At 46.7% G+C, this 14,459-nt stretch overlaps 1 protein-coding gene across 2 annotated transcripts; it reads right to left on the reverse strand.

The window, feature by feature from the left end:
* Nucleotides 1–238: 238 nt before the first annotated feature.
* Nucleotides 239–13,008, reverse strand: LOC105183423 (frizzled-9). Of its 2 annotated transcripts, none has more exons than XM_011141518.3 (6): nucleotides 12,556–13,008; nucleotides 3,664–3,883; nucleotides 3,095–3,282; nucleotides 2,720–3,004; nucleotides 2,339–2,543; nucleotides 239–2,253 (listed from the first exon to the last, which is right to left on the reverse strand). In XM_011141518.3, exons 1-6 carry the CDS (start codon nucleotides 12,769–12,771, stop codon nucleotides 1,691–1,693), a joined length of 1,677 nt encoding a protein of 558 aa, XP_011139820.1. In that variant the 5' UTR covers nucleotides 12,772–13,008; the 3' UTR covers nucleotides 239–1,690. The 2 variants fall into 2 exon arrangements, with proteins under 2 accessions (XP_011139820.1, XP_025159744.1); XM_025303959.1 differs by lacking the exon at nucleotides 12,556–13,008 and adding an exon at nucleotides 10,304–10,324.
* Between the last annotated feature and the right edge of the window lie 1,451 nt (nucleotides 13,009–14,459).

The following is a 14,459-nucleotide window of genomic DNA, read 5'->3' on the forward strand; positions in this document are numbered from 1 at the left end:
ACTCTGACATCGTAGGACCTGGATCTTCGACATCGTGGGACCTGAATCTTCGACAACGTAGGATTTAGATCTTCGATATCGTGGGGCCTGAATCGTTGGCATCGTGGGATTTCAATCTGTAATATCGTAAACGTATAAACTTTTATTATCATGAAAATTTAACATCGTAGAGTTTGTATCATAATATATATTTTAACATGAAATGAAAATTTATATAAAAATGAAGTTTTTAAATATTTTAATGTTTATATTTTTAATTTATTTTTATATAATTCTTCTTATATTCATTTCAGAATTACATAGAAAAAATGAAGTATAATCATAAATACGATATTAAAAATAGCATATTATGTAAAACTATATAAGTTTATATTAATAAATTTTGCTATAGATATATATTTTTAATTTTTAAAATAAAATATTTATTCTCTTTCACAGATATATATACACGTGTTATTATTCTTACACAATCGCCTCATATATTTATTGTATATTCTTTCTTGTATTTTAAAGGAAAATAAAATAAAAACAAGGTTGATTCTCGTCTAAGCAATGTCCTTAATTTCTCCTCATCACCTTTATACTTAAACAATATTTAAGTACAATTCAGAAATAAAAACAATGATTGGTATTTATTAAAGTTGTATGCAAATATATACACTTCTGTCATTATTATAATAATGCCATAATTCGATTTTAACACGTTGACTATTGCATTTTCTTTTATTGATTGTACAAAAATTAAACTAATGATGGTTGAATTATGACTTGAAAAAATGTAACTTTAAGTCCATATATATATATTTTTTATCTCATTTCATTTACTTCATCGATCGTACAACCAATGTTTTAAATGCAAACAATTATATTCTTTATGCGCACCTTAACAAGATATAATAGTATCGTAGCCAGCTGGTCACTGGCGATCATCACGGCACTCGTATGTTAATTGCAGATTTATAAGAATCTTTATACTCTGCAATTCCTCAGACGCACATCACATTTTTACAATATGTACAGCGTATATATACAGAAGCAATCATCCTCAGCGTTTACCGACCCGCGCATCACAAGTATTCTTATAAAATGATTTGACTCATAAATAAAAAATCACATATTAAACCACGCAGCAAATGCACAATGGTTCTAAAATTAATCTCTCACAAGTCACCCCAACAACACGAGGTTCAAAGGATACTTAAAGATTACCCATGAAATATCGAGATATTAATAACGTAAAATCTCTAACGCCTTTGCGGCTATGTATTTTACATCCCCGAATGTTCGTATTGTTGCTTGGGTAAGTTAAATCACCGACGAAATAAGAATAAAACTCGCCAGCCTTATGAAAATTAGCGTAAAAAGAATTTCGCCATTTGATAACTTCCTATCAGTAAAATTGATCAAATCAACATCGATGATAATCGCAGAAACGCAATTTCATAAAAATATACAACAAATTTCATTGTAACTCTGTTAATACACGTGTAGAGCATCGAGATAATTGTAAATTGTAAAATAAATATTTTATTATATTTTGAACATGTCCAAATCATGTATAACTAAACACTGCCGATAATGTCCTCGTTCTTTAATTACTCTACATGCACTCGCTTTTCATATATTACAACTTCTCCAAGACTGGCGGTCTTTACTCTCGTTTTACATCGGTAGTTCGACCTTGAATTGCTCAAGCGACGTTAGCGTCTTGTTTGATGCCCTGGAAAGGGCTTTGCATTCTGGCAGGCTTGCTGGGCGCAGCGAGTAGCCTGCTCCAAGCTCGACAGGTTTTACCGGACCAGACCCACATGCCGGAAGTAACACCGACTACGAGAGACAAGAAGAGCCTGAGGAGAGCTACTTCAAGGCCGGCAGCCCGATAGACTGGGCCTGGTGCGCAGTTCTGGGTAGCTCGGCAGTCCAACGCGGCTAGCAACGCCAGTTTCCGCCATCGTGGCCTTACTGATGACTCGTGCAGGACGCAGATGAGACCACCCAATGCCGGTAACGCGTACAGTAGCGCGAAGATGCCCAGCCGAGTCATCAGGCGTTCCAGCTTCGTAGCGCTGCGACCGGCGCAACGCACGGCTCTTCGTACGCGAATCAGTGCGCTGCCAGCAATGCTGCCAAACACACAGCCCAACAACAACAATGAGGCATGCGGCACCACCTCCAGCCAAAGCGCCGACTCGTCAGAGATTTGACACAGCCCGGTCAGCTCGTCCGCCACCACGTTACGTGACAACAGGCTTCCTGCAAGGAGGTCAGAGATTTCTAACATCTTCATCTCAGAAATTCTTAAAAAGTTTCTACGATCGTAATCCAAAACGACGTTTACCTCCCGTAAAGAGTACTGGAAGGACCCACGCGGCTGCATGAAGATAGGACGCGATGTTGTGAAGAGCTTCGCTGCTCCACTCGTTCCTGGCGCTCAGCAGCCAACAACCGCAAAGCACCGCCCACCATGTGCTGCTGGCTAGTCCCAGGTAGTACCTGACCAGCCACCAAATTGTACAGGGGACGCTCTTCAACCCATCACGAACCTATCGATGAGCAAACATTATCTATTAATAGACGAAATGATGGGTCTTTTTGTAGACAGTTTTTACAGAACTATGCGCTTTCGATGGTGAAAATTAGGTCAGTTACTACGCACGACCATTAGGTTTTGAGAAAAGAAAATAGCGTTTAAATGTGGTATCGTGTCGATACTGCTCACCGGAACATAGCTTGTCCCATCGATCTGGATAGCACAGCTGAGGTTTTCAGCACCCACGACACCCCGGACAATGTATGCCACGGAGAGGAGATTATAGCAGAGAGCCAAGAAAACAATCGGCCTCTCAGGATAGCGAAACCTGGACGGCTCGACCCAGAAGGTCAGCAAAGTGAAGGAAGTCGACAGGAAGCACAGCCATGCCCAACCGGTCATCCATCGCTCGGCGAACCGCTTGTCTTCCGCGCGATAGTAGGCGTCGGTGCCGCAGCGTGGTGCGCAAGAGATCTAAAGCAGTCACACGTGAGGCGAACGGTGAGAAAGTGTCGATTCATTTTCCGACTGGTCTCGACTCAATCGCCGATCATGTCCTCTAACCGTTTTTATTTCGGGAATCTGCACGAAAGGCGGCGGACACTGATGATGATGTTGCTGCTGCTCCTGCGTGGAGATCTGCAGCGGCTGCTCGTGGTGCACAATCGGCCATTGCTGTTGCACGCTTGGCAGGACCGGTAGGCTGCTGTCGTCCAATGTCTCGTCCGGCGATTTTACGCAGAGTACATTATCTGAGAAGAAATCAAGGGTACTTTGATGCAGAAAAATAGATCTTTCCATAAAGTTATTTCTTACAAAGAGACTTCACACACACACACACACACAAATGGAGTCTTGCGTGTAGAAAGTCGTAGAAAGATGAAACGCACTCATCTACATCTTCCCACACTCAAAGAACTCTGTGCGCTTCATCATACATATACATTGACAAATATACAAGAAGAGCCGAGAGTGCTTTCTGTCCTCGTCTCCGAGGAGAAATTAATTATTCAATTTGTGACGACGCGTGATGAAGCATTGAACGTAGACTCCAGTCGCCATGATCTTGATCAGATGCAGATTATCATCTGCTACTGATTGGCCGACTGATTCGATGATAAATGGACGCTCACCCTGACTAAGGAAGCGGTCGCAGTCCAGCATATGTGGCCACGGAAGCGCGAGGACGGTTAAGGCGGGCTCGCAATCCCTTCTTACGGAAAGGCAGAGGGACTTGCAGACCGGTATTTGCATAGTCACATGTTCCGAGCAGACCGGAGCGAAGACGGCGCACAAGAAGAGTCGGAGATGTCTCGAGCAGTTGTAGTGGACCAGCGGCATGAAGGTCGCTAGCTGCAAACAAATGCATTGTCAACGTTATCGCTGGAAATCGCTGGAATCGCCTTGGCGAAAATTATCACGCAATTTCCGTTGCGTTGTGTATACGCGATGGAAATTCCATTTCCATCATGGACACAATCGAATCTCCATTATATCCATAATGAGCATTCGGAATTTCAATTATGCACATAATAGCAATTCTCAGTATTATCATTAGCCACACGCGAAAAATGCAATTTCCATTACGGACATAATGGAAATGCAAAATTAGAGAAAAACGTTCCACCGAGAACCAGAGAGACACACTCTTGAGTGGTCCTGGCTCCCGATGGAACTTCTCTCGCTCCCAATCAGTGAGATATTTTTCAATATCGCCAGAAATTGTTGCCACTTGCCTCAACTTTCTGATATCACTTCTTTTGTATTCTAAACACGCGAAGTCGAGGCAATAACACGAACGACGATGGGAGAGAAGGGACAGGGAGAGAGAGAGAGAGCGAGAGAGAGAGAGAGAGAGAGAGAGAGAACGAGAGAGGGTAATGCACCTAACGGGGCGGAGAGGAGACGCTTCGCTTCCATGAGATATAACGAGCGGTGGGCATCGGGGGTAATTATCCCGCCCATTCTTCCCGCCTCAATCCCGATAGATCCTCGCACGTCCTCGCCGGGGCCCGCGCCGCTGCTGCGGCCCACCGGGCCCATCTCTTTCCCTGCTACCCCCTTACCTGTCGCCCCCCTTCTCCCGGCTCCTCTCACCCTCTAAGATTCGCCCATTACGGGCGAACCCGATGCTCTTCTCTCTTCCACGGCGCTCCCAAATTATAGCCCCATGAAATTACGTGGTAACCCGTAACGCCGGAGCCCTCCGCCGCTTCGTCTCCCCCCTCTCCCTTCTCTCTTCGCCCCCTTTCTCATCGTGATGTTCTCTTCGGGTTCTCTCTTCTCACCGATCAAGGTGGACCAGCAGCGCGGCCGGGAGGCAACGGCGCGGAGAGAACGAAAGGACGAGAGAGAGAGAGAGAGAGAGAGAGAGAGAGAGAGAGAGAGAGAGAGAGAAGAGAGAGAGAGAGAGAGAGAAAGGGGGAGAAGCTCCGTCTGGAAATCGCAACGCGGATCATTTCTATTCCTCGCGCGCACGGTAGACAGCCGATCAATAATCGAACTCGGCGAAGGGACTGATATTTTCGCGCGAGGGCGGTTGTCTTTAATATTTTCCAGCGGGTCGCCTCGAGAGTCGCGCGGTGGGCCCGATAATTGAACTGCGTTCGCTCTCGCGGCTACGCGTTTGTTATTGTACCTCTCTGTCTCCCCGCTTCGTTTTGTTGCGCGTTTTTCTCCTGCTTTTTCACAATCTCTCGGATCTTGCGCGCGTCGCGAGGCGGAGCAGCGCGGCGCGGCGGAGCGCGCAGAAGAAATCGGAGCAGACCGGTTCGTTCATTATTTCGCATTCTTCTCCTCCGGGAATGACCAGAAGAAGAAGACGGGAGTAGAAAACGGCGCACATTCCCTCCTTTCCGCCTGTATCTCCTCCTCCTCCTCCTTGCCCCTCGCACGCACATCGCGGTCCCCTTCGAGGCATTTTCAAAGCGGCTTGACAGACAACTCACGGATAGAAGAAGAGACGGACGAACGGACGGACGGATGAACGGGGGGGGAGCCAACTTACTTCTTATTGCAGTCCGCTCCCTTTTCCTTCCCGCTTTGTCCTTACGCGGCGCGCTCGTTCCGCCTCGATCGAGTCATTGTGAGGGTCCTTTGTAAGACTGCATGTATATTTATGCGACGTGACGCATAAATCGCCGAGACGCGATGTCGCAAGCCGCGGAGGGATACTTTTTTGCGAGGGGCGGGGGGAGCTTCGCTTTCGGGGGAGCTTTTTGCTTCCTGCTGTCCTCCCGTCACCGTGGAGAAATGCAATAAATCATAGACCGGGTGCAGTGAATTTTTACGCCCGGACGTTGTCAAATCTCGGGAAATTTCGTCCTTTCCCCGGAAAACTTCGCACGCCTCGTGTCTTGAAGAAGGATATCAGGAGAGACATCAGGAGGCGAGGGAGCTGTGTGACTTTCTTAGACCCCCCAATACGATCGCGTTTAGCTTTGAAATTGCGCGTCTTTCAAATCTTCGACTTTCAAAGTGTTCACGAAAAGTTCCTGAATGAAATCTTCGGATGGTCCTGGATTTGTGCAACTCGGAAAGCTCGACGTTGGAGTCTCTCCTCGAAATATTGTTCAAATCACCGAATTCCCGTGCTTCCGACGCAAAGCGTAATTTCGATCGGCGTTGAAATTTCGGCGTAAATCGAAGTTAACCGACGTTTAGCATCTTCGAGATATCGCACTCGAGGAGATCGAGACGAGGAGCGCGGATGACCAAGCGCGCCCTGCAATTTGCCGCCTTCCGGGAACGATGGCGTGTGATTGGCGGTGGCGCCTTTCTTAGGATCATCGGGGCTTGGAGAAGTCATCAGCCTGCGAAACGTGTTCGAGCTAATCCCTCTGTAATTGTCCTGACTAGCAGGATGTCGACTAGCTGGTTCTGAGGAACGATCAGTCGCGCCGGTTTCGGTGTGTTTTGAACGTTTCGGGCCTGCGAAAACCAGAATGTCGCTCGACGTCGCTCGTGGCTCCTGAGCGTTTTTATCCTAAAGATCACTCGACAGACTTTCTCGAGATTTTTTACGGTTTTGAAACTTCGCAAGAATTTCTATGAATTGTGAAAATTGTGAAAATTATATCATTTTTCAGATAAATATTAACACAGTATGTGAAACATGACATTGTTTACACGACTATGTACAATCTAATTATGTAGTACTGCATGTGACATAAAAAAAGAAGAGAAAAAAGAATGAACGCTCATACGTGTGAAGGATACTCATAAAATTGTAAATCATAATTACAACCATAAATTCAATTATTAAATGTTGGATTTTTATCACGTTAAATATTTCGTCATGTGGGATTTTCAGGCCCCTCTCTGATTCTACAAAATTGAAGTTCAGAGTTAAACTAAAGCGTCTTAAGGAAGCCGCGAGTTCCATGTGATTCAAGGATCATGTCGTGTACCAGTGGAGATTATATTTATATTTTTCTCACGCACGACCGTGTTAATATTTCTGCCGACGCGGGATGCAAATTTCGTAGACGAATGCGCCGAGCGATAAATCGGATAAAACATTCCCATTAATTGCGTAAGAGGAGGTTGCAGATGTTGATACACTCTTGCCGCACTCCCGCGATTCCTTCGCGTTCGATCGTATCGGCGAAGAGAACGCAACCTCCTTTCTCTCTCGAGTCTTCCTTCAAAGAATAACGAAAGTTTAATCCCGCGGACTGTAACGAGTCGAAGGATTACGTGCAGAACCGTCGCTCGGGAATGACGAAACTCGTGAATGCGGAGGAAAAACCGCCAAGTCGCGTCTCGTCGAAGTAACTTCGCGGAAAATCGGCCGTAAGTTGTCGGATTGCGAGCTTCGATCGAATCGTGAAGCTGCGAGTGCAAAATCTCCGGTTTTTACGATCGCGGTTTGAACGACCGCGGCCGGCTGAGGCAATTTGTGCAACTTAGAGCACAGCTCCTCGGAGCTTTCGTCGACGGACCCGACGAGACTTCAATTTCGAAAAGCCACGGTTCGACAAGCTTCAAGGACCGCGGAATGTTTTTACGATCGCTACGTTGGTGTGTGCGAAGGTGCGCGTGCGAAGGCTCGCACACATGTGTGCTTAATGGTATCACCGACGAACACCGAGCTCGTGTAAGACTCGCCGATGGCGCGGGGGGGGAGGGGGTGAGGAAGGGAACGCGAACGAGGAGAGCGAAGGAGGAAGGCGAGAGGGGGCCAGCGGGGGGAGAAAACGGAGAACGATAGCGGCATCCTTTGAGCTCGATGCGTACTCCGGCGACGACCACCGCGGTGCCGTCTGCGTTATCTCGAGGGCCTCGTCATACCATTTATGAGACAAACGTTACCCCGATACGCTCCGCGGAACCGATAATGCGAGAAAAAATTCTGCGGGATCGATTGCGGGATCGACGACGACGACGACGACGACGGAGAGAGAAGAAACCGGAACCCGAAGACGTCCGGAGGACTTTAACTTCCACGACAAAATCCGTTCCGCGCGATAAAAATTCCACTGAGGCTGACTCGAGCGACGTTTGAAATTCTCAAAGTTCGTAGGTAGGTCTCAAAAACCGCGAAATTACGCGAAATTAACGAATCTCGGGAGATGGAAACATATCGACAGATTTTCCACGATTCGGAAATACACTTGTTTTTTTGTGCGTTTTTCTATGATTTTGTATCGATTTTTACCTCGTATTTTGTTCATAATCGATTTTATAAACTGACGCTTCAATCGTTCGCATCGTAAGATTTGAAAAATATACCCACATCATTCTTTTCTTCAGACGTCAAATGTAATAATACAGATAAAAAGATATGATTTTGTGATTTAATATAGCCTCAATGAAGCACTTTCTTTTGATGCAAATAAGCGTTAATAACACACACGACATAAATATTATATATATTAATGCTAAAATGAAATACGAGTCGCTACGCGTTGTTCAAATTTTAAAGTAACCAAGTGAAAACGCGATACTGTCGCGAAGTGAATGAATTTCTACGGATCGGCAAAGGATCAACATGCCGTGTTTTCCTCCTATTTTTCACAACAATCGACTCGTTCTTGAGTTCATGTTGCTCGGCCGACCGGCTTTTTCCGTCGGCGCATCTCAAACGAAAGATCGCGACCGCATCTGTCCGATCATAATCACGAGTAATTGCAGGTATGTGAAATCATACCTGCGTCGCGGCGTATTATGCTCGCATTAAGTCATAAAGGCATTAAAGCGCAATCGCGTGTAATGGCAGCCGCGCCGCGAGGCGCGTCTGTATTAAATTACAAATGCCTTCAATTACGAAGGCAAACCGAATTATAATTTAAGCGCCTGGCCGTTGCGACTGTGTGTAATTATGCATGTGTGCGTGCGCGCACTTAAGATTAAGCGCAATAAAATATCCTTTTTATCGTTACGATTTGTGCTCGATCGCATACGAATGTACGATTACGTTTACAGATAGCGCGTAGCGCGGCGCGATTACATCACATTACAACTCGATTAATTGCGCAACCGCGTGGCTAGCGGCGCCGGCGCGTTTCTCCTCCGAGGAACTTCGAAAGTGTGAACTTTGAAAAGAGTTTCCAAAGCCCACGTTTCTCTCCGCTCCTCGCAGCTTCGGGACACGGCGAGTGGAAATTCCATTCAATGTGCTTTACAGTCCCGCGTCGAATCCGTGCCGACATTGCGCATCGTTTGCTACAAGCAAGCGTCCTTTTCATTCACGCATCTTTCCCTCATATCTGAGTATCTTCGACATGTATGTATCACAGCATAAACGCACTGTCGCGTTAATTAAAGCTCCTGCGTACTTGCCGCGGTCATCTTGATTTATCTTGATCTTGAAACGAGAAAATGCACGTTGAAAATTCCGGCAAGGTATGTCGAAATAAAGGAATATATGCAACAAATAACACTTGCAATCAATTGGGCATTCTTGTTTCAGACACTTCAAACGCTTTCCCTTCGCTCTAGCGATCAAGAATTAGCGTAAAATTAACGCAACACGCAACTCACCCTTTCACCTATCCCTTTCCCATGATTCTATCATGTTAATTTTACGGTAACTTATCGATTGTTAGAGCGAAAGGAAAGTATTCGGAGTATTTTCTAGGTGTGCTCAGTCAAGATTGCGTCATTTTTTGGGCATATTTCTTTATTTTGACACGGGTAGGAATCTTGAGCACGCATTTTCTCGCTTCTGACGTCACAAATCAAGATGACTGTGGCAAGCAGCCAGGTTTAAGTGTAAAAAAAAAAAATGAAATAAACGCGAATTACGCGAATTATCGTCGCAAGCTATGTACAAACATTCTGCCGAATCGGTCGGGAACGAGCTAGACGAGAACAATTTGGACTAAGAGGGATTATTCAAATTCAGCTATCGTCGGTTTCGTTGTCTCTACGCGGTTTCGTCCACGTGATATATACGCACCACAAAAGCGCGCGCGCTTTCGTGTAATCCGGCGAGAGCTTAAGAATTCCAAGTTTCCTCCTTTGCGATTGCACATCATCGTCATTCCCGGCTTCGAGTGGGCTCATCGCGTGAAAAGCGCATATCAAATGCATCCGCCGACCATGTTCCCATACGGACGCAATGCACACACCTCTGTGCGCACCACTCGCGCGCACAAACACACACACACATACATATACATGTGCGAACGAGGGAACGCAGCTGCTACAAAAATACGCGGTTTTGCTCGTCAGAGCTATCTCGCTTCGGGCGGCTTCAAAGGAAGCCGCCTTAACGTTATTACGATAATAAAACTGAGCGAGCGAGAGTGAACCGTTGGCTATAAATACCTCTCTTTCTCTGCGTCATGCGCACGTTGTGTGCACGGCTACGCGGACGTGCGTGCGTACGTGTGGGTGTGTATGCGAGAGACGCGTAACGCGTGCGAGTGCGGTTCCTTCTCCCGCAGTCTCTCCGATTCCCTACGGTGTCTCCGTGCTAACATCACTTATCTAAAATTGTACCGAAGAGGCTTACTTATGCTGCTTTTAGGACAGAAGCCTCCTCCTCCTTTTTTCTCTCTCTCTCTCTCTCTCTCTCTCTCTCTCTCTCTCTCTCTCTCTCTTATTTTAGACAGGAAAATTGTGATTTACTTTCACCCGTTAATTTATTTTAATTAATTCACTCATTCATTCAGCTCGCGTTTAATTTAAATTAAAGCAGTCGATTAAAATTAATTTGCTCAGTCAGAACGAGTAATTAGTATATTATTCGGACGTCAACATTCAATAAAACAAGATCTCTTTCTCGCCGACAACTGTGTGCGGGCTTTCACATAATTGATTATTCGTCTGCATTTTATGTTATGCACCTAGGAAATATTTCAGAAACGGGTCCGCCGGCTTCGCCGGACCATCAATGGAACGTTCACAGTGCAAAAAAATATGAGAGAGAATGAGAGTAAGTGTGAGTGTGAGAGTGAGAGTGAGAGAGAGAGAGAGAGAGAGAGAGAGAAAAGAGAGAGAGAGAGAGAGAGAGAGAGAGAGAGAGAGAGAGAGAGAGAGAGAGAGAGAGAGAGAGGGAGGGAGAGAGAGAGGTCAAGAACCCGCAGTTTAGTTACCTACGAAACGATGAGAAGAACGGTCGTCGACCGTTTCGACGCCGAACCATTAGCACTACAGTCGGTCCCGCCATTTTGCCGTTAATTAGTCGCGGTGGCATTCCCCAGGAAACGGATTCCCCAGGCGGAAGCGCGGCCATCGAACGATCGATGGATCCGACGATCCGGCGGCAGCGGAGCGGACGAGAAATTGGCTTCTAATTACGTCTCCCGCGGAGAGCACTGTACATCTCCGAGGCTCCGGAGAAAAAGGGACCGGTATTCTCCCTTCGCCCCTAACCCCCTCTCGCCACTCTTCCGCAACGTCGCGGTTCAGCGACTTTGATTCGCCTTATCGCTGCTAATGAGAGCCGGTCGCGCGCGCTCTTTGATCTCCGATCGCTTATTAACGCTCGATGCGCCATGAAATACTCCCTCCTCTCCTCCTCCTCTCTTCCTCCTCCTCTTCCCCTATGCCCGTCGCTCATTTCCACTTCCACACTACAACCCGAGGATTATTCTAAGAGATTACACAGGGCCGTGCGTTTGATCTCATTGTTGGGATCTCCCGTCCCAATTACAAGTCTCGCTCGAAAGATAAGGGACGCCGCGTGAATATCTGCACGATAAACGCCATAAACGTCTTAACTTTTGAACGCGATACCGATATACATCGCGGCAGCTGTTTACAGTGCGAGAAAAGATACACAGGTATCAACGAGATCCCACCGTATGACAGCCGTAACGTGTGCGTGTGCGTGTACGTGTGTGTGTGTGTGTGTGTGTGTGTGTGTGTGTGTGTGTGTGTGTGTGTGTGTGTGTGTGTGTGTGTGTGTGTGTGTGTGTGTGTGTGTGTGTGCCATGACGCGATACGTTTCAAGAAAGAGTCATGAAGATGGAAGAAGTCATGAAGATGATCGCCGAATCGAATGATTTGCCTGAAATGCGGCTACCTCGGCATCGATGAAGTACACTTCACGTTTCGAGAGATCGACTCACGGCGTGAAGCTTCATCTGTTGTGCAGCTTCGCTGCACTACCTTGCACTATCTCTTCTTTTTCGCGGCGAGCCTCAGGCGAGGGAACACCTGTTCCTCCTTAAATTCCAAAAACGTGGACTAGCTCGGGGCGAAGGAGAACAGACCTGGATCTCTTCGACATGTGCGACAAGCGGCAATTATCAGTCATCGCTGAAACTCGTGTTTCGAACGACGCACGCGTCAAGTGCCAGCTGCCAATCGCTGCTCGGTGAAGTGCCTGCTGCTCCTCTACGTTGAATCTTCATTTACAATTTCTGGCTCTATTTGTGGCTCTACTTTTTTTTATTGCTCACGACCGTCGTTATCGCGTTTCTGCTCCGCAGATGCGATTTCCCAGACGGCGCTACACGTGTACGCGCGACAAATAGACACGGCGATGAAGAGCGTCGTGATAAAAAAAAGCGTCGTAGAAGCGTCTGAGAAAACACAGCCTAGCGTACCTTAAGTAATTAAGCAAGACTCACCCCTCGTTCTGCCTGCACTTGGTCCGTGTGGCCCATAAAATTCGGCATCGCCGTCAAGTTGTAGCGCAGTCCCCTGCAGAAAGACACGCTGAGCCGTTCGCACTTGGCTTCTGCCTTCTGGCTTTCCGGCTTGGCGTTCCATCCTTGGACCAGGCATGCTGCCACTGCCAGCACAAGCAACTCGCGAAACATCATCGTCCTCAGTGTCGCCGACATTCACACTCTACTCCGCATGGCGCGCGCATAATAGCAACAACGTGTGTACAAAGATCCAGTTTGTCGGCACTCTCTTTCCCTCTTCGAATCGGCACTTGCGGCGATGCGAGGTTCACTCGCGCGATCGTTACGCGCAACCTCCCTCCCTGCAATATCAGTGCGCGTCGATGGTCGACGGCCGACTGGCGATCCCGAGGACTCGCTCGGCCGCGTAGCCGCGGTCGCGCGTACCTTCTCCGCTTTTTGCCGCCGCGCCGCTACGTCGCCGCCGCGGCGGGCCCTATTATTTCGGCCCGACCGCCGAGGGATCATGGGACTGATCCCGCAGGCGTAATTAGGAACAAAGGGAGCGCCGGATGCTGCGCTACCTCGACTTGATGTGTTTCTGTCACTTTCTTGGAAACGCGAAGGCTCGAGCGACAACCCTGTCGCTCGCTCGGTTGAGGATTTTTCTTGACACGACTTGCCGAGATTTTGATACCCACACGACGCTGAAGAAAATTCCTTTATAGCGACGTCGAACTTGTAATCTGTGGAATTTGGAGCCGATGAGTCGTTGTGCGTCCTCGGAGTCGCTCGAGAGTCTGAAAAATGGAATTGCTTTGTATTACAATTGAAATTAGAGTTAGAACCGAAATTATTAACTAAAACTGATGTCAAGTGAATTAGTCTTTGGGATGTCCCGAGATCTTTTCTGAAAAAAGACAGAAGACAAAATTCTTTTTCATGGAAACTAAAATTTAAATTTTACTTGAGCAGTACTTGAGATTATTAAATTGTAATTAGTGTGAAAAATTAGTTGACGCACGATATAATGCAATATAATACTTCCTCGAGATGTAATTTCCCTTATTTGCGGATTTAAAGATTTATGACGTTAAAATGTTAGCAAGTGCATTAACAAAATGTCAGAGAGAACCGCTTCTAAAGTAGGCACGAGTCAATGAATCAATCTCGCTTTTATTTCTCCTCGCGATTCTTTTTTCAGAATAATGAATACGGCCGAAGCTTCGATTTTTTAGCTGGCTGTGCACGCACGAGAAATTGTGATTGCCCAGATGGGCCTCTCTTGGATCGGATTTCAACCCTCTCAAACTCTTCGTTCCCCTCCTCTTTGCTCTGTACGTTCACCGCGTTCTGTCGACAACAAGTCTTTTGTATGAATTTCATTACGCTGACACAATAGCGGCGTCTGGCATCCGTCGTGTTCTTGTTCCGGGGTGAACGAGACCCAATACCCCGAGTGGGTTTTCACAAGTCCCCCTGTACCCCATCTCGGCAAGTCCTTGAAGCTCCACACGTAAATACGTAATAGATCTTGCAGGGTGGCTTTCGAAAAAAAAGTCCTGAAAAGACCCGTAAGTCCGATTTCTCAGATATTTTTTACAAGCCTCTTTTTTGTTTCACACGGTAAATTAATTGATTTGCGAACGGTAAAACAATTTTTCGGGAGATACGATTTCTTCCTTTCGCAGATTTAACAATTCGATTGACGATTTCTCTCGCAATACTGAAGTTTCGGTTTATGTGGTTTTTGCAAAACCGTATAATTCTGCAAAAATAATACTCAATCGCGGTCTGAATATTTATAACAAGCCGGAGTGAAAGATCTTCATCACGTTACCAGGTGGATCTAAGAAACGCGGCTTTGATCGGCCCACAAACAGGACCCGGTATTTCATTCGGAA

The sequence above is a fragment of the Harpegnathos saltator genome, unplaced genomic scaffold (genome assembly GCF_003227715.2).
Source record: "Harpegnathos saltator strain DR-91 unplaced genomic scaffold, Hsal_v8.6 scaffold58, whole genome shotgun sequence".
Lineage (NCBI taxonomy): Eukaryota > Metazoa > Arthropoda > Insecta > Hymenoptera > Formicidae > Harpegnathos > Harpegnathos saltator.